At 44.3% G+C, this 19,062-nt stretch overlaps 2 protein-coding genes across 2 annotated transcripts in view; one reads left to right on the forward strand and one right to left on the reverse strand.

The window, feature by feature from the left end:
* The window catches only part of LMNB1 (lamin B1), a 51,283-nt gene extending 43,348 nt beyond the window's left edge, over positions 1 to 7,935 (forward strand). The window contains exons 9-11 of the mRNA XM_029941817.1: positions 936 to 1,055; positions 4,500 to 4,607; positions 7,371 to 7,935. Of these exons, the coding sequence (XP_029797677.1) occupies positions 936 to 1,055; positions 4,500 to 4,607; positions 7,371 to 7,412 (270 nt within the window). The 3' untranslated portion in view covers positions 7,413 to 7,935. The remainder of the gene's footprint in view (positions 1 to 935; positions 1,056 to 4,499; positions 4,608 to 7,370) is intronic.
* Positions 7,936 to 10,837: 2,902 nt separating this feature from the next.
* The window catches only part of MARCHF3 (membrane associated ring-CH-type finger 3), a 167,290-nt gene continuing 159,065 nt past the window's right edge, over positions 10,838 to 19,062 (reverse strand). The window contains exon 5 of the mRNA XM_029941823.1: positions 10,838 to 11,204. Coding sequence (XP_029797683.1) covers positions 11,160 to 11,204 — 45 coding nt within the window. The 3' untranslated portion in view covers positions 10,838 to 11,159. The remainder of the gene's footprint in view (positions 11,205 to 19,062) is intronic.

Below are 19,062 nucleotides of genomic sequence, written 5' to 3' on the forward strand. Positions count from 1 at the left end.
TTGTCATCATGTAGCCATTTCTATTGTAAAATAATTTATGGGGTGTAAGATTTTCCTCTCCATTTTCCTACGCTCTTTCAGGAGCATCAGTGGTGGTGTCCCTACAGATGAGGAGTGCTGAGCTGGAGTGATTTGTCCCTGGTTCAGAGCCAGAGTTTCTGACTCACATTGTCTCCACTCTGCTGATGCTTTTGCCAATAAAATACATTAAAACTAGTGGCAAAATTTCCACGCTCATGAGGAGGGAAAAGTAGCTTTTTTGGTTTTGCCTATTTCAGTGGTAGTCCTGTTTGTCATTGAGTAATGGGGTGATTTGTTCCTTTCCCGTTTTCTTTTCGAAGTTCAGTATCAGACACTCCTGAGGTATTGTGACAGTGCCCCTAGTTGGAGACCTACTAGTTGGTATTAGAATATTCTAGGTGGGCCGTCTGCTGCAGAAGTTTTGAGAGAAGTTAGCAGTATCTCTTGACTGCTTTCTCTAGGCAGCTGGAGGATACTATTGGAGCGGGTCAGAGGGCTCCACCTTGGAAGAATGGCCCGTAAAACCCGTAGAGTAACAGTGAGCCAGCCCCTCTGTGCGGGCGGAGCAGTCCCATGCACTACAGGTTTCAATTCTGTCACTTCATGCACAAGAAGAGTAAGGTCACTTGTGTACGTTCAGCTGACACGTTGAGGGGCTAGGAGGTGAATGTGGACAATGGTCCCCTCGGATCCGTGTGCGTCTCCATTCTCATTTATCGGATGGGGAAGCCGAGGCCTAGAAAGGCTCTCCTGATGCACAGCTAGTCATACAGCAGGTTTCTGAAGCTGGGACACAGTTCTGAGACTTAGAATACATTCTCGTAGAAGGTGTCCAAGTCTCTTCATTATATTGCTGTCATTGGGATGTTCGCGAGCTGGGCTCTGGATTGACTGATGTCTTTTCTCTTTTCTAGATCTGGGCTGCAAATGCTGGCGTCACAGCCAGTCCTCCCACTGACCTCATCTGGAAGAACCAGAACTCTTGGGGCACTGGCGAAGATGTGAAGGTTATATTGAAAAATTCTCAGGGAGAGGTAAGGCCATTTTTTTCAGCACCACTATGGTGTATTTTCCACTCGGAAGTTCATGGTGCAAGATTTCTCTTCAGAAATCAAATTGGAATGGGAAGTAATTGGTTGCTTACACCAGACCAAGGCTGCTTAGTAAATCACAGTGAAGCTGACTTCAGGTTTTAGGAATGAAGCAGGACTGTATTGTGGATACTGAACATGTGTCTGCCTCTATTGCACACTCGCTTTGTGGCTTTTGGCAGGTTCCTTTACCTGTCTGTCGTAGTCTTCTCATTTTACAGTGGGGATGATAATGACAAGTAATACAAGTGTGATGATGTTAATGTAAGGAATACAACATAAATAAGGTCATCACTGGGAAACCCTCTGGTAACTGCCTATGCTTCGACCTTGTTCTGAGCTCAGAGGTTTTGTGAAACTCTGAGTTTGAAGATCCTGGAGTGTACGTGTGTTTGATGTTTATATTTTTAACATGTCTGTCCTAGATTCTTATCAAAGAGCCTTACCTGCCCGCACTGTCAGGTAAAGACCCCCCTGCCACGAGTGCACGCGCACGCCCACCCAAGAAAGGCAGTCTGCGAAGGAAGAGGCAGTTGCAGGTCAAAGCGCAGCAGCCCGCTCCTGTAATGCCGAGTGCAGACCTGTCCCCTGTCCGGGGCTTGTCTTGTTGGCCTCTGGCTTCTCTCATTAAAGTAATCAATCAGCACAACACATTGAAGGCAAGGGCCTCTGGTGAATTTTCCTGGCACATAATAGGCATTCAGTAAGAATTTACTGGATAAAAAATTTTTAAAAATTAAACATGGACCTTCACTTTAGTTCAGAGGAATAAAGGAACTAACAGCATTTGCGGTGGGAGTGTGGGGTGTTTGCATCCGGAGCCCCGTGCCTGGCCTGGCCGTCTTCCCGACTGTGTGTCACTGTACTCAGGTGCTGGTGTTGGGACAGCTCTTCACGTGAATGCGTGGCCTGCTGGGTGCCCAGTGCCCTTGATCTCAGCCTGAGAGTGGTTCTGATTCGCTGGAGACCTCGGTACGGTTGTGCGAGGTTTCGGGGCACATCTGAAGGATTCCCCTCCAGATCGCTGGCTAACTTCTCAGGTGGGGGAGTAGTTGACACTTGCTGCCGGCCACTCTGTCTTCAAGGAGTTGGATCTTTCTCCTGTTCTCTCTGCAGGAGAGAGAAGACTGCTTGCCATCAGCACTTGGGAAGCTTTCCCACTGTTGCCAGTGCCCCCACCCAAGTGCTGCAGTCGCTGCAGCTCCTGTGCTGGCGGTCCCCTGGCACTGACAGGGGTACATGTGACACTCTCCAGGTGTTGCCCGGGGCCGGGGGGGGGGGGGCCGATTTGCTCAGGTTGAAAAGCACTGTTAGCAGGTGCCCTGGTAGAGGAGACGTGCTTTTGTGAACTGTGGAATCCAGTCTCTGCCTGTACATCCTTTTCTCTGTGAAAACTTATCCAGTTAATGGTGGTCTTAAGGAAGGTATTTGGAATGTAGCAGTTTAAAGCCCAGAAGACAGACAGAGTGGCGTGTGAACCAAGTAGGTCCCGAGACTGGGGTAGTACTTCAGTGACGTTTCAGTAAAGCTGCGGAAAGCTCTGGTTTCCCTGCAGGACTTAAGCCATCGAATATTAGATTATTTGCTTGGTTGGTGTGTCTGTTCTTTTAACAGACATGTCTTCTGCTTGCTAGGCTCTTTTTAAAGTGACTTTTGTCAGAAATGAGGAAAGTAGGATGAATATAATTTCTGTTTCTGTGGTTGTCAGCCAAGTACACTTACTTCTTTAATTCTGAAACCGTGTTTATTAGTAAATTCCAGACCATATTTGCAACAATCCATAATCACCCCTACAAAGACCATTTTTCTGTAAGATTGTAGGTAATTGGCATAAGCCAGTTCATTTTTTTTACGCATATTTTCTTCTTGCTGAGATATTGGAAATGTCAGAAAACCCACTTAAACCACCCTCTTGGGAATATACGGGCTCACATGACCAGAAGTGCAGGGGTAGTGGGCTTGATGCAGCAGTGTGGCCCCGGATCTCCTGTGTCTGCTTTCTGAGTGTGCCCTTGGTTGATGTGGGGTGGGTGCTGGGCGCTCCTGGAGACGCATCATTCCTGGCTGGCTTTCTGTGGGACAGAGACGCGGTCCCTGTGACGCTCCCACCCTGGGCTTTACGCTCCTGGTACCCCCGTGCCTCACAGGCTCCCTTCTGACCCTGTCCCTGCAGTCGGGACAGCGGAGTTAGCTGGAGTCTTCTCCTGCCAGCAGCCCGGTCCCCTCCATTCCGTGTGACTCCTGTGTCCCGTGTGTCCCATTTCGAAGGGAGAGATGGCTACCCAGGCGAAATTGGGGACTTTCACTGAGAAACAAGAGAGGAGGTGCTAGATGATTGAAAAACAGCAAATGTTGACATGTTAAAATAAAATGTTTTTCTATGAGGGAAATAGGAAAGCAGTCTCTGTACCTTTTGGAGCATAGTCATAACTGAAGCATTTGTGTATGTGAATGATTGCTTATGTATACAGAGATATCAGTTTAATAGTCCGCTCCTCCAGCAGAAAGCTGCCCTGTAGCATTTGCTGATCTCTGCGGCATGGATATCCCAGGCTGTCACCGTGCTGCTTCCGGGCTTTCTGCATGCCGTGGCCGAGCACATCACCCGGTACTGGCTGCCTTCAGTAGCGTGCACGCCTGCATAGTGTGCTGTGTGTGCAAGCCTGTGGCAGGGCCAGCCTCCTGCTACAGTTTATACAGGGACCGTTGATGTGTGTCTTTCAGGGCAATTGTGGGATGAGAGGAACTTTCTGGATAAAGACATGTATTGGCACCTTGACTAATAACTTCCTGGGCTCAAACCTTCCAACAATTTCTGGTTCTAAATGTGTTTTATGATTTTTCTATCAGTTTTTAGACATCGTTTAGTACACTAGTTTTCTAAACCGGTCTTGCATTAGATTGATTGTTTTTTAAATGTTGTCACGTGAAAAGTGTTCAACAGCAGGCTTATATTAAAAGTAGTTAAAGGCGCGCTTCATTTAATTCAGAATTTATTTAGTACCTTGTTTTTGCAAGGAGCCAGGGCCTTGAAGCTACTTTCATGTTGAGTGTTAGAAAGAATTTCCTGCGCCAGATCGCCAGATCGTTCAGAGTTCTTAGTAACAGAATCGAATCAAAAGCATTGGGAACTTTATAGCTGGTATTTCAAATTGGATACTGGTAGCTTCCCTGGGGGGAATATTGAAAATCTAACAACTGCTATTAGTTATGCAAAATCTCCTGTTCACTAGCTAAAGCTACTGATGAACCACTTTTTTCTTTTTTAAAAAATAATCCTTGATGTAGGAAATGTGCTCTCAAAAGTTAAGCAAAGAAAAGTTCCCTCTCCCCAACTGCTTTTGTGATAAGTAATGGTGTTAACTTGAAAACGACTCTTGTTTTCAGGAGGTTGCTCAAAGAAGTACAGTCTTTAAAACAACCGTACCTGAAGAAGAAGAGGAGGAGGAAGCAGCCCCTGAAGTGGTGGTTGAGGAAGAACTTTTCCACCAGCAGGTATCACTTTAATATATTTATTTCCATTGTTATTGACAGAATTACATAGAAACCAAAATCAATGGTGGGTTTGGTCTTTTTCCCCATTACTTGAACCAAACAAGTGATTTGCCAGCTGGGGTTTGTTTTTCCTGAGGGGATACTCAAGACTGTACATTGTAGAGTATTAGAAGAAAATGTTAACAGGTCTTTAGAACAATTTTTTTCTCCTTATACTTATATCAAATTTCAGTTTTATCTTGTTTTGTGATGTACATAATATATTTGCGTAGGACATGCATATCACTTATAAATAAGTATATGTGGATTGGAATGCATGCTCAAAATTATTTACTGAGGAGTTTTGTGATAGAGAAGATTATTTTAGATCACTAATTGAAGAGTATCTGTATATAAACTTGAAAAACCAGAGTAATATTCTACTGCAGTGGGAAACAAAAATTCTTGCTATATTAAATTCCAAATCATCTAATTATAAGATAGATTTTAGCTGATGCTTGGGCTTTTGGGAGCCCTTGAAATAAAGAAACTCCAAATTTGATTTTAATTAATTAAATTGGAATTATTAATAAGCAATAAGCCTTCAGTTTATAGTCTTAAACTGTTTGAGTCAGGTGATTAATCAAAATTCCTACCCTTAGCCTTATAAGACTTTGTCTCCATGCTTCCAGGTTTATACGTCCGTTCACTCTGCTTCACTGGCCCCAGTCCTACCCTAAGTAAACATTCTCTTAAGGTGGTTAGCCCCCAGCGTTAACCCCTTGATGTGGCTTGTGTGCGGTAGAATGAACTTTTGGATACACTTCCTCAGATGTTTTGGAGGACTGTTTAAGAAAAGATACTTTAGCCTTAGCTTTCACAAGAAACAAGGACAAGATCCATTTCCTGCTCGCAGTGGGAGGCAGTATAGTGACTGGAAGTAAAATAACAATGTAAGAGATCTCTCAAGGTGGCAGACAAGTGGCTCAGAGTGTGAGTTGTAGCAGGTCAGATGCCGGAGAAGACTCTCTAGGCCACCAGAAACGTTGAGAAGATCTCTGGAAAGTATGTTGGTGCAGTATTTTGAAGGTTGGGCAGTTGGGTATCAGAAGACAGACAGTGGTGTTTGCGGGTATTTGAATTACCTGTTGGCTGCATTAACATACACCCCAAAACCGAAGTGACTTAGCACAAGTGTTTCTTATTGTCTTGATTCAGTGGTTTGACTGGGCTCAGCCTGGCAAGTCTTCTGCTTCACATGATGGAGAGGACGTTCACGACACAGTTGTATTCAGCTGAGATCTTGGTTGAGGGTGGAGTGTCCTCCTTGTTTCTCTCCACGTTACTTTATCTTTTTTTTTTTAGTTTATTTATTTATTTTGAGAGAGACAGACTGCATGAGTTGGGAGGGGCAGAGAGAAAGGGGCACAGAATCCCAAATAGGCTCCCCATTATCAGCACAAAGCCCAGTGCAGGGCTCGAACCCACAAAACTGTGAGATCGTGACCTGAGCCAAAACCAGGAGTCGAACGCTTACCCAACTGAGCCACCCAGGCGCTCCCACGTTGCTTCATCTTCTGGTAGTTTAGCTGAAGCTTGTTTATAACATGGCACCTGTCTTCCATGAGGGTGGAAAAGAGAGCACCAGATCTCTTAAAGGCTAGGCCCATATTCTCTGAGGCGAAGCGAGTCTCTCGGCCATCTCCAGTTGAGGGCACATAGTCTTCAGCTCTGATGGGGAGGAGTGGCATAGAATCTGTGGTGATCTTCCATTCACCACACGGCATGTGTCAGGACTGCAGTGCCTAGTGTGTCTGTCCAGTTGTATTGTAGGATGTGTGTCACACAACACTTTGTTGGTAAGTGTGTAGTCCGGGCTGCCTGCGCAGATAGCTTCTGCACACGTTGAAGCCAAGGAGACCCTAACACACTGAATCTGCAGCTGACTCCAGAAGGGAGATTGCAGACACTGACTGACTGTGTGAATGGAGGTTCATTAAGACATAGTGACTGAACTTGAGAGGGGAGAGAAGGAAAAGAAGTCATATATATGAGGCTTTAAGGTTTTGTGATCAGAGTAGATAATGATGTCAAGTTTTAAGAGGGAAGATGGAATGGTAGATATTTTGAATTCGCATTAGGGAATGGGTCCAGTGGATTTTGAATTGATTAGGTTTTTTTGGTGGCCTTCAAGAAACCAGTTTCAGCCCCGTCTGGTGGTGAGTCACAAGCCAGACTGTGAGGTTTTAAGGAATTAGCGTGTGGTGAAAGAGAACAGAGAGAGCCATTTTGACTTCACGTCTGAGGGCAAAGCCAGAACACGCGCTTTGGGATGTGCAAGCGGAGGAGCCAGCGGGCTGGGTTCCCTGATGCTGTTGTTCAGAGTGGAGTCTGCTGACCTCCTGTTGCTCTAGTTACAAAGGAGGTTCTTTATTAAATAATGACCTTCAATTTTAGCTAGATACTGTAATCACTTAGGAAGCTTTAAAATTACATGTAAATAGGTACACTTCCCCACTTAAATGAGAAATTCTCATTTAGTCGATCTAGAGACCTAGATCACGATTTTTTTAAGGCTCTTCAGGATCTGATTGTGCAGCTGGAGTTCAGTGTCAGTGTTGTGGAATTTGTTGGAAGAAGTTGGTAAGAGGAGGTTAAAAATGAGAACATGGTAAAAGTTTCATTTGAAGTTAGGTAATTCGAATTTGTTCCATCTCTGTTTTATTTTAAAGTACTGTCCTCCATTTTCTTAGCACTGATTTTCTTTCTGCTTTTCCTTGTCAGGGAACCCCAAGAGCATCCAATAGAAGCTGTGCAATTATGTAAACTTCTCAAGTCAACGGTCTTCCTCAACACAAAGAAATACGGTAATCCTTACCAACATGCAGTGCAGAGCCTTCTCAGAAGCACAGAATATTTTTATATTTCCTTTATGTGAATTTTTAAGCTGCGAATCTGATGGCCTTAATTTCCTTTTTTGACACTGAAAGTTTTGTAAAAGAAACCATATCCATACACTTTGTTGCAAGATGTGAATTATTGACACTGAACTAACTGAGTACTGTTTGGAAAGGGTTCCTCAAATTTTTTGACATTTTTTTTGTATGTGTGTGTTTTTTTAAGTTCTTACGAGAAGGGGCGGGAGGGTAAATAAACCACTGTGTGTCTGGGTATAATTTGAAGATTGCTTCATCTAGATTAGCAATCTGCTCTTGATTATTCTCTGCTATATATAACGGTGCTGTGAGGGGGGGCATTTTTCAATATATCAAACTTTTGTACTGAATTTTTTTGTAATAAACAATCAAGGCTACAAAAAATTTTTTTTAATAGAAGAGAAATTTTGTAAGAAGGCAATATTAACCTAATCATGTAAGCACTCTTGGATGAAGGATTCCACAAAACTTTGTTTTCTGGTTACTTCTCTTAGATTCTTAATTCATGTGGGGATGGGGGGTGGGAGGGACGGGTTTCTCTTAAAATGCATTAGTTGTGTTTTTAAAGATAGTGTAACTTGCTTTAATTTCCTATGATACATTAACAAATAAAAGCTGTTTTAATATTAATTTGTCTCTTTTAACTTTAAAGGCCCAATTTTGGGGAGAGAAAGGTATCGTTTTAGTTGTGCTTTTCATAAAAGTAATTTGGCTTCTTGTTTAATGTAGATGTTTCTTGGGGCACCTGGGTGGCTCAGCTGGTTGAGCATCTGATTCTTAATTTCGGCTCGGGTCATGATCCTAGGGTCATGGGATTGGGCCTCGAATTGGGCTCTGCTGAGTGTGGAGCCTGTTTGGGATTCTCTCTCCCTCCCTCCCTCTCACTCTCTCTGCCCCTCCCCGCCTCGCACACGCTCGCTCACTCAGAAAAAATAAAAATTAAATAAAAAATTAAATACAGTAGATGTTTCTTTAAGCTTTGATACTGAGGAAGATAAACACAAACCACTCTGAGGTCTCCCCCTCCTTTTCAGTACTCTGTTGTCATCAGTACAGTAGTCATGATAATAAAATTAATAACAATAGCTAATGTTTCGGGATCAGACATTGTGCTCAGTGCTTCATATTTTTTTTATTGACAATTAGACCTTTCAAAATCTCTTTAAATAGGAAAGCCAAATGGGAACAGGGACAGTGGCAGACGACCCTGGATAAAACATTCCTTTTAAAGGGAGAGGAGGGAACGAATACTCTTCTAGAATCTAGTTTTACTGACTTATAAAACAGAGAAGAGATAATGAGTAACAGTTGCCTTTCAGGGGATTAAGGTATGAGTGATATGACAGGTAGGCGTGTGCCGTATGGGGTGGCTTTTTTATGTATGCTGGTAATGAGGGTGTCGATGGTAATTTAGGGTGTTGTTGGTTAGGAGGTTGGGCCATTTTTGTCTTGCAGTTGCTTTCGCCAAGTGTGTTCATCTTGTAGAAAGTGGAATGCCTGCACCATCCCTAGAACGAACAGATGATGAATTTCGGAAGCCAACCCGGAGTCAGTGTTTGGTTTTCCCTTAAAATATTCCTGCAGTGATCTGCGCAAAGCCTCCCGGCTTCCCTGGAAGTTACCTCACAACGTCTCAGAGTCACTGTGCTCTGCAGATTTACTGCATACGCCGGGGCCATCACAGACACAGCATAAATGTCGGGCAGGATATTCTGTCTGGCGAAGCAGATAAAATGATCACTTCTCAACAGAGATTTGTCTTCAGGATAAGCGTGGCCCTGCAGTGTACGGCCACACTTGGCTTTGACACGTTTTGCCACAAGATGGGGTTCTTGTCATCAAAATGCACTGGAGGTACTTTACTGCTGGGTACATCACTCCTAAGTAGGTGGGCACTACGAATCAGGGGCTGTAACGTGGAAGAGTAGTGGGTTCTCTGGTGACGTAGCCGCACGCCGAGTGATGTAGTGTGAAGATCCAGGACTCTGTGTGCACGGGGTTGGTGCCCCGAGTGGGTTGCAAGCAGAAGCTGGTGGAGTTCACGGAGTCTGACAAAATTGGAACTACAGGTTCTCTGACAACGAACCGCACATGTGCCAGTTCCCGCGGAGCACAAGAGGCCGAGGGTCCGAGCGCCTGCCTCCTGCATCTTCTCTGTGTCTCCACATCATGGAGCTTTGGGATATATTTCTGGATTACTGACCTGTTTCAGCATGAAGTGTCCTCTTCACTTTGTTTTTGGTTTTCTGGTCTCACCACTTTGTTTGGACAGGGATTTTCTTTTTCCTTTTTCTTTTTTTTTAATTCTTTTAAGTTTCTCTTGTTGGTAGGTCTCCTCTTTGTGTTCTTCACCAAGAAAATTCTGGATGTTCTTATTTTGTTGAATATGATCTCTTTCCTGTTTGCTGTTCTTCCCTTCTGGGATTTCTTTCAGATTTCTATTGAACCTATTTTATTTATTTTTTATTGTAATTATTTTTAATGTTTATTTCCGAGAGAGAGAGACACACACACAGTGTGAATGGGGGAGGGCAGAGAGAGAAGGAGAGGGAGAATCCCAGGCAGGTTCTGCACTGTTAGTGCAGAGCCCGACATGGGGCTTGAACTCAGGAACCATGAGATCATCACCCGAGCCAAAGTCAGAGCACGAGCAGGGGAGGGGCAGAGAGAGACAGAGACACAGAGTCTGAAGCAGGCTCCAGGCTCTGAGCTGTCAGCACAGAGCCCAGCGTGGGGCTCGAACTCACGAGCTGTGAGATCATGACCTGAGCCAAAGTGGGACACTTAACTGACTGAGCCACCCAGGTGCTCCTTTGAACCCATTCTTTTTCATATCTTGTTGATTTCTCAGTGTTATATTCTCAGTAACTTCTTTGTATTTATTCCACTTCTCTTGTTCTTAGCCTTAATTTTTTTTATCCTGCTCATTGAATATGTAATTCCTATACTTTTCATTTCTGGAATTTGATTCTTTTTCATATTCAACTCTTCACTATAGTTCTCTTCTTCTTTTCAAGGGTCATTTTAGGCTCACTTATTTTATGGTTTCTAGCATATTTTCTTGAACCTTGTGGAGGTCCTGATTTTTCTGTTAGCTGCAGAAAAATTAATGGCTTGCTTCCTCATGGGGTTTTTAGGATTGTGAACTTCTCTTCAGCAAGTTTATTTTGTAAGTGGTTTGTGTCCCTTAACGTACAGGGTAGTTTGGGGCTTTCCTGTGCCAGCTCCCCAGTGATTATAGCAGATTAGACCTTTGTTTTCTCATCTGGTGGTAGTGAAAAAAATCCACCCGGAGGCTGGCTGGTGTTTGGGTATTCTTTATTTCTCATTTCTTATTACATGAGAGCTTCCTCCACCAATCCACACGCTCCCCCTCGGTCTGCATCAGAAGTTTGGGGCACCTGGGTGGCTCAGTCAGTTGAGTATACAACTCTTGGTTTTAGCTCAGGTCATGATCCCAGGGTCATGGGATCAAGACCCATGAAGAGCTCTTTGGGTTTGCTGCAGTGGGAGGTATGGGAACACTTTATGGTTCTGAACCTTTTGCATCCAGCTCCCTCGGTAGGTCCTGCCCTCTCACGCCCTGCAACCTCCATCCCGAGAAAGCTTCCATTTCACATTCTGAATTCTTCTTCCGTCATGGCACCTGGGCATTTTTGGTTCTCATTTTAAGCTTGGCTCTCTATTAAAATAAAGATATAGTTACAAGTTATCAATTTTATAGTGATAGAAGGAACCTCTCCTTGTCAGTTATTTCACCATCACACATTCATACAAGCATATGCACATTTATTTGTGTGTATGTGTACATATTTTAAGAGACATGCTTATTCTAAATCATTTTCCTTTTGGTTTAAGTTTCTCACCTACCATCCCTTTCACGAAGTCTTAAATGGCAAAGACACTTATTTGAATGCCCTTTCTTTTCCTGGCCAAATCACAGGGTGAGGACAATGACGTGGGCCCCTTGAAGCAACGTTCTGGCATTTCCATGATAGTTACCTGGGAAAGCCCGGAATTCTGAAATTGGGAACACTCCTTCCCTCCCTTTGCCAGAAGAAAAATGAGGTACACAAGGACATAATGTTTAGTATTCTGTGTTTCTGCCATTAGTCTGTCTTACTTGGGAGACATTCAGAACCAAACTGGTAGCAGTGAGAAAAATATTTAGGCAAAACACATGTAAAACTTACAGAGTTGTTTTCAAGGTAATGTGGAGGGAGCTTCATGTGAACATGCTGGACAGGAAGAATAGTTAATGGGGAGCGGATGCAGCTTCACCGATCTGGGGCGTCGTGCAGACAGAGCAGGGCCATCGCAGAGGCTGACTAGTCACCAGCTGGCCCTGGAGACTGGCGTGGACCTAGAGCGTGAACCCCCAGCCTCTACCCCCGCCCCCACTTTGGTTACGTATTTTCCTTCACTTTTAACAGCCCAGTAAATCCTGTCTTTTGCTGACTTTTCACCGGAGGCTAAAATGCACCTCACAGTTGAAAAAGACAGCCTGTTCAGTAGCTTAATTACGTCCCGACGAGAAAGCACATATCCACCCAGATTTATTACGTGAGAGCCTCCTTCACCAATCTGAATTGGAATTCTGTTTAAGTGCCAGCCAAGTTTGTTCTCAGAGAAACAGCTCTTGTTCCATTTCAGTAGTTTTTATACCTCCTTTGGCTGCGTATTGCTTCAAATGGACCCTGGTCTGTGGAGCCTAAAGGTTTCTCTGCATTTTTTTATACCATTTTCATAATGGTATGTTGAGTTATTTGATTTGGAATAAGAAAGTCCTCGCTGACCTTTTTAAAAATGTTTATTATTTTTGAGAAAGAGAACTTAAGCAGGAGAGGGGCAAAGAGAGGGGGAGAGGGGATCTAAAGCAGGCTCTGTGCTGACAGCAGCCAGCCTGATGTGGGACTCGAACTCATGATCTGTGAAATCATGACCTAAACCGAAGTTGGATGTTCAACTCTTGCCTTTGAAGCCTCCTTTCATGATACACTCGGCCCTCAGGGTGGGTGTTCTAATCTCCTTGGCGCCTGCCTGGCCATTTCCCCACACATCTAGTGTTGGGGACAGACCTCCCCATAGAACTGTAATGGCGTGGAGGTACCTACACCAGTATTTCGTTTTCCTCTGTTTGTGACACAGTCTGGATAATTATTTTCAAAGGGTCTAGTTTGTTGAGTATACTAGAGTCTTTGTGTGTTTTTTAATGTTTGTTTATTAATTTTTGGAGAGAGCAAGCATGTGAGCAGGCGAGGGGAAGAGAGAGGGAGAGACCCAGAATCCGAAGCAGCCTCCATGTTCTGCATGTCAGCACATATCCCAACTTGGAGCTCGAACCCACAAACCGTGAGATAATGAGCTGAGGTGAAGTTGGACACTTTCCCAGGTGTCCCCCCGGAGTGTTTCTATACCTGCTTTCCATGTAGGCCTGTGTGCCAGGACTTGGCATAAGCTCCCAGTGTTAGAGTGACCATGGTGTCACCAGAGGGACACGGGTGTCCTGTGCTGAGTCAGCCTCATCTGGTAGAGGCTGGCTTATTAACTTAGTGGCTGAGCGTGGTCTTTAGAGGACTTGGTCATCGTCTCGTTTCCCCAGTTCTGAATCCCAAAACCCTTGGCTTTTCCCATCTTTCTCTCAGGCTCTCCAATTGAGCCAGGGAGCGTCCCAGCTCACACTGCCTGTCACCAAAGGCTACTTTGATCCAGCCATTGCCCACTGGAACATTCTTTTCCAAAGCCTGGGATTGTGAAACGACCCAGCCTCCCTTCCTCTGCGCTGCCAGCTCCCCACTCCTTTGTTATGCTGCCTTCCAGCCAGTGTCAAGAGGGGACTGAACTCAGGCTATTTGTGGAGCCAGAATTTTCCTATGATTCATTTTCTCAGTTGCCCTTTTCTTTTGTCTTTCTCCTGCTGAGACAAAAACTGGAAATTTGGACCTTGGGAAAAAGCTGAAAACTCTTGACTGTGTAATGTTGTGTAATCATCCCTCCCCTGTCACAGAGGGGATGGTGGGTCTGGCCTGGACTCAGAACCGCAGCTGCCGCCCACCCGGAACAGCGCTTAGGTTTACAATCTGGGAGGGGTCCTTGTGTGGAGAAGGAAGGGTTTGGGCACAGAGAGGCATGTTTGGTGGCTCACGGTGGCCTCTTGCCAGAAGTTCCTACAGGAGCCTGAAGCAGGGCTCCTGGCTTGTCAGATGCACCTGGGAGACTTGGGGGACCCAACTAAGAGAAAACGGCGAGGACGGGATTCTGGAAATGCAGTGTGGCACATCGAAGGTTTCCCTACTTAAAATTAAAAAAAAAAATGTTTAATGTTTATTTTTGGGAGAGCAAGAGACAGAGTGCAAATGGAGGAGGGGCAGAGAGAAAAGGAGACATAGAATCCAAAGCAGACACCAGGCTCTGAGCTGTCAGCACAGAACCCGATGCAGGGTTTGAACCAACAAACCATGAAATCATGCCCTGAGCTGAAGTCGGATGCTTAACCAACAGAGCCACCCAGGTGCTCCCTTTTATGGTTATTTTTGAGAAGACAGAGCAGAAGCAGGAGTGAGGCAGAGAGAGGGAGACACAGAATCCGAAGCAGGCTCCAGGCTCTGAGCTGTCAGCGCAGTCTGACTCGGGGCTCAATCTCCTGGACTGTAAGGTCAGGACGTGAGCTGAAGTCAGATACTTGACCGACTGAGCCACCCAGGCACCCCTAAAGGTTTCCTTACCAGGTGCCCCTAAAGGTTTGCTATACCGCACTGGGTAAGGGGTATCCTTGCTTTGCAGATTGGCTGTCTTGCCTAGAGGATAAGTCATTCATTCACTCATTTCATTCCTTCAGCAACCATTCCCCAGGGGATTTGCATTTGCCTGGCAGCCACTGACATGCAAAGCTCTTGGTAAAAGGTGAAAGATTTATGCGAGCTGAAGAGAAACCAGAGTATTAGGCAAAGCTCTTGGAATACGGAGCTGAGAGATCCTGTGGTTTTCGGGGAAACTAGTTCTGTTCACATAGGTTTGTGTCTGACAGCTCTGCCTACTTTATCCCCGGCAGCTGTCAGAAAATAATTTACACAGCCAGTTTACAAATGAAAATGGTGCTATTCATTGTCAAAAATGAACGGGAACAATTCCAGCTGTCAGGTAATCCCCAAATCCCTAGTTCAAATCTCTGTTGTTGCGAATGTGCCTCAAATTAATGGTGAATGTAATAAATATTATTGGCGTGGTGCAGTTTCGAGAGCTCTTTCATGTATGTACTCCGAGCTGACTGGTGTTCTCAGCCTTTAAAGCTGTGGCTTGGTGAGGGGGACAGGTGGGGACAGGCAGGCGGGTTGCTCTCCAGGAGGCTCGCCCCGCCCCCCCCCCTACCCGCCCCGCCCCCCCCCCTACCCGCCCCGCCTCAGGAGGCTCGCCCCGCCCCCTCCCGTGCTATCCTGGCTCCTCCCCCCTTTTCTGCCTTCGCCCTGGTCACCTCTGGTCTGAGTTGGGAGAACCACAGCCCCACCACAGCCTGGGGCGCTGTCCTTCCCGGAGCCGAGCTGCCTCCCCTTCAGGATGCATTTTCCCTGTCATCCGGGAGGTAATGAAGTGTTGTGGTGTAAAAGTCTCCTCTGAGGGACAGTCGCCTTTAGGTAAGCCAAACAGAGGTGGTGGAGACTCAGCAAGTCCTGGAGAGACGCCGGGCCTCAGTGAGGCAACGTGCTACTAATGGATCTGGGAACGTCGGACCGTGTCCCTGGGCGGGACGACCCCGAGCGGGACCAAGAACCCCCAGTTCTCCTAGTGGGTCGTGGGCAGCCTGTGAATAACAGGAATGATTGCAACTGGTGGTGATTCAGCTCTGACTAGAAAGGAGGTGAAAAAAAAAGTGTTGTTGTTTTGTTAAATGATAGAGAATTAGCCATTGTGTGAACTGTGCCGAGTGTGGTGCGGGGTTCTGTTCCAAGTTTGTACTTCCCCACATCGGTGGGCCTTCTCCACAGACAGGCTGCAAATAGAAAAGGCAGCCTTGTTGTGACCTTTGAACTCGCTTTGGGAATGGAAACCCTTGGGGACTGCAGCACTAGTGACAAGTCACTGTCATAGTGTGATCTAGAGAAAGGTGACATTCCTGCTTCTCAGTTTCCTTATCTGCAAACCGAGACCCAAAGTCCTGTCACAAAAAAGTGTTGATGGGCGTATTAAATTAGATCATGTAGAAAGATCACACCAAGATAGTAGGTCTAAATCAATAAATAGGAATTTAATTTTTTAAGTTTATTTATTTTGAGAGAGAGGGAGAGAGAGAGAGACAGAGACAGAGAATCCTAAGCAGGCTCCACACTGTTAGCACAGAGCCCAAACTCACAAGCCAGGAGATCGTGACTTGAGCTAAAACCAAGTGTCGGACACTTAACCTGCTGAGCCACCCAGGTGCCCCACCAACTTGTTCTATTTTTTAAATTACTTTTTACAATGCAAAATTTAAGCATATATATATGTGGAGAGAATAGCCCACCCTGTGTGCCCATCGACCAGCTTCAGTAATTACCTATGTGTGGTCAATCTGGTTTCCTCCGTACTCCCTCCTTCTGCTCTGCCATCTGGTGGGTTATTTTATTTTTTTAACTGTTTATTTTTGAGAGAGCACACCAACAGGGGAGAGGCAGAGAGAGAGAGAGAGAGCGAGCGCAGGATAGAGGATCTGAAGTGGGCTCTGTGCTGACAGCAGCCAGCTGGATGTGGGACTTGAACTCAGAACCGTGAGATCATGACCTAAGCTGACGTTAGGTGCCCAACCAACTGAGCCACCCAGGTGCCCCCTCCTGGATTATTTTAAAGCAAATCCCAGATATTACGTAACTTCATAATTCCTTCAAAATGTATCTCCAAGAGACCAAGACTTTGTCTAAACAGAACCGTAATTCTGTTATCAGACCTAAAACAAATTATTTCTTTAAAAATTTTTTCCTCCTTTCTTATTTTATATTTTATTTATTTATTTTTTAGTTTACATCCAAGTTAGTATATAGTGCAACAGTGATTTCAGGAGAAGATTCCAGTGATTCATCCCCTATGTATAACACCACTGCTCATCCCAACAAGTGTCTTCCTTAATGCCACTTACCCATTTAGCCCATCCCCCCCCTTCCACAACCCCTTCAACAACCCTCTGTGCTCTGTATTTAAGAGTCATTTATGTTTTTCCTCCTCCCTGTTTTTTTTTAAATTTTTTAAAAATATTTATTTTTGAGACACAGACAGAGTGTGAGTGGGGAGGGACACAGAGAGACAAGGAGACACAGAATCTGAAGCAGGCTCCAGGCTCTGAGCTGACTCTGGACTCAGCAGGACTCGAACTCATGAACCATGAGATCATGACCTGAGCCGAAGTCAGATGCTTAACTAACTGAGCCACCCATGTGCCCCCTGGAAGGAAGTTGTACTTCCCTTCCCTTAGGTTCATCTGTTTTGTATCTTAAGTGCCTCATATGAGTAAAGTCATGTGATATTTCTCTTTCTCTGATTTACTAATTTCACCTAGCATAATACCCACTAGTTCCATCCATGTAGTTGCAAATGGCAAGAATTCATTGATTGATGGGTAATACCCTACTGTATATGTGTATATACATATATACCACATCTTCTTTATCCATTCATCTGTCGATGGACATTTGAGCTCTTTCCATACTTTGGCTATTGTCGATAGCACTACTATAAACATTGGGGTGCACGTGCCCCTTTGAAACAGCACACCTGTATCGCTTGGATAAATACCTAGTAGAGCAATTGGTAGGCCATAGGGTAGTTCTATTTTTAATTTTTTGGGGAGTCTCCATACTATATTCCAGAGTAGCCGAACCAGTTTGCATTCCCACCAGCAGCCCAAAAGAGATCCTCTTTCTCCACATCCTTGCCAACATCTGTTGTTGCCTGAGTTGTTTATGTTAGCCGTTCTGACTGGTATGAGGTGGTATCTCACCGTGGTTTTGATTTGTACTTCCCTGATGATGAGTGATGTTGAGCATTTTTTCATGTGTCTGTTAGCCATCTGGATGTCTTCTGTGGAGAAGCCCATTTCTTTTCATGGATTACTCATTTTTTGGGTGTTGAGCTTGCTAAGTTCTGTATAGATTTTGGACACTAACCCTGTATCTGATATGTCATTTTCAAATATCTTTTCCCTTTCTATCAGTTGCCTTTTAGTTTTGTTGATTGTTTCCTTCACTGTGTAGAAGCTTTTTATTTTGATGAGGTCCCAATAGTTCATTTTTGCTTTTGTTCCCCTTGCCTCTGGAGATGTGTTGAGTAAGAAGTTGCTATGGCCAAAGTCAAAGAGGTTCTTGCCTGCTTTCTACTCTAAGATTTCAATGGCTTCCTGTCTTACATTTAGGTCTTTCACCCATTTTGAGTTTATTTTTGTGTATGGTGTAAGAAAGTGGTCAGGTTCATTTTTCTGAATGTCACTGTCCAATTTTCCCAGCACCATTTGCTGAAGAGACTGTCTTTATTCCATTGGATATTCTTTCCTGCTTTGTCAAAAATTAGTTGGCCATACGTTTGTGGGTTCTTTCTGGGTTCTCTATTCTGTTCCATTGATCTGAGTGTCTGTTCTTGTGCCAGTACCATACTGTCTTGATGATTAGAGCTTTGTAATACATCTTGAAGTCTGGGATTGTGATGCCTCCAGCTTTGGTTTTCTTTTTCAGGATTTCTTTGGCTATTTAGGATCTTTTCTGGTTCCATGCAAATTTTAGGATTGTTTCTTCTAGTTCTGTGAAGAATGCTGGTGTTACTTGGATAGGGATTGCACCACATATGTAGATTGTTGTGGGTAATATCGACATTTTAACAATATTTGTTCTTCCAATCCAGGAGCGAGGAATATTTTTCCATTTTTTGTGTGTCTTCTTCAATTTCTTTCTTAAGCTTTCTATAGTTTTCAGTGTATAGATTTTTCACTACTTTAGTTAGGTTTATTCCTAGGTATTTTATGGTTTTTGGCGCAATTGTAAATGGGATCGATTCCTTGATTTCTCTTTCTATCGCTTCATTATTGGTGTATAAGAATGGAACTGATTTCTGTGCATTGATTTTATATCCTGTGACTTTGCTGAATTCATGTATCAGTTCTAGCAGTTTTTTGTTAGAATCTTTTAGGTTTTCCATATAGAGAGTATCACATCATCTGCGAAGAGTGAAAGTTTGACCTCCTTGCTGATTTGGATGCCTTTTAATTCTTTTGTGTTGACTGCTGAAGCTAAGACTTTCAATACTGTGTTGAATAACAGTGGTGAGAGTGGATATCTTTCTTGTGTTTCTGACCTTAGGGGGAAAATTCTCAGTTTTTCCCCATTGAGAATGATATTAGCGGTGGGTCTTTCATATATGGCTTTTATGATCTTGAGTATGATCCTTCTATCCCTACTTTCTTCACGGTTTTTATCAAGAAAGTATGCTGTATTTTGTCAAGTGGTTTCTTTGCATCTATTGAGAGGATCATGTGGTTCTTGTTTTTTTCTTTAATCGATGTGATGTATCACATTCATTGTTTTGGG

Source organism: Suricata suricatta, chromosome 6, assembly GCF_006229205.1.
Source record: "Suricata suricatta isolate VVHF042 chromosome 6, meerkat_22Aug2017_6uvM2_HiC, whole genome shotgun sequence".
Taxonomy (NCBI): Eukaryota; Metazoa; Chordata; class Mammalia; order Carnivora; family Herpestidae; genus Suricata; species Suricata suricatta.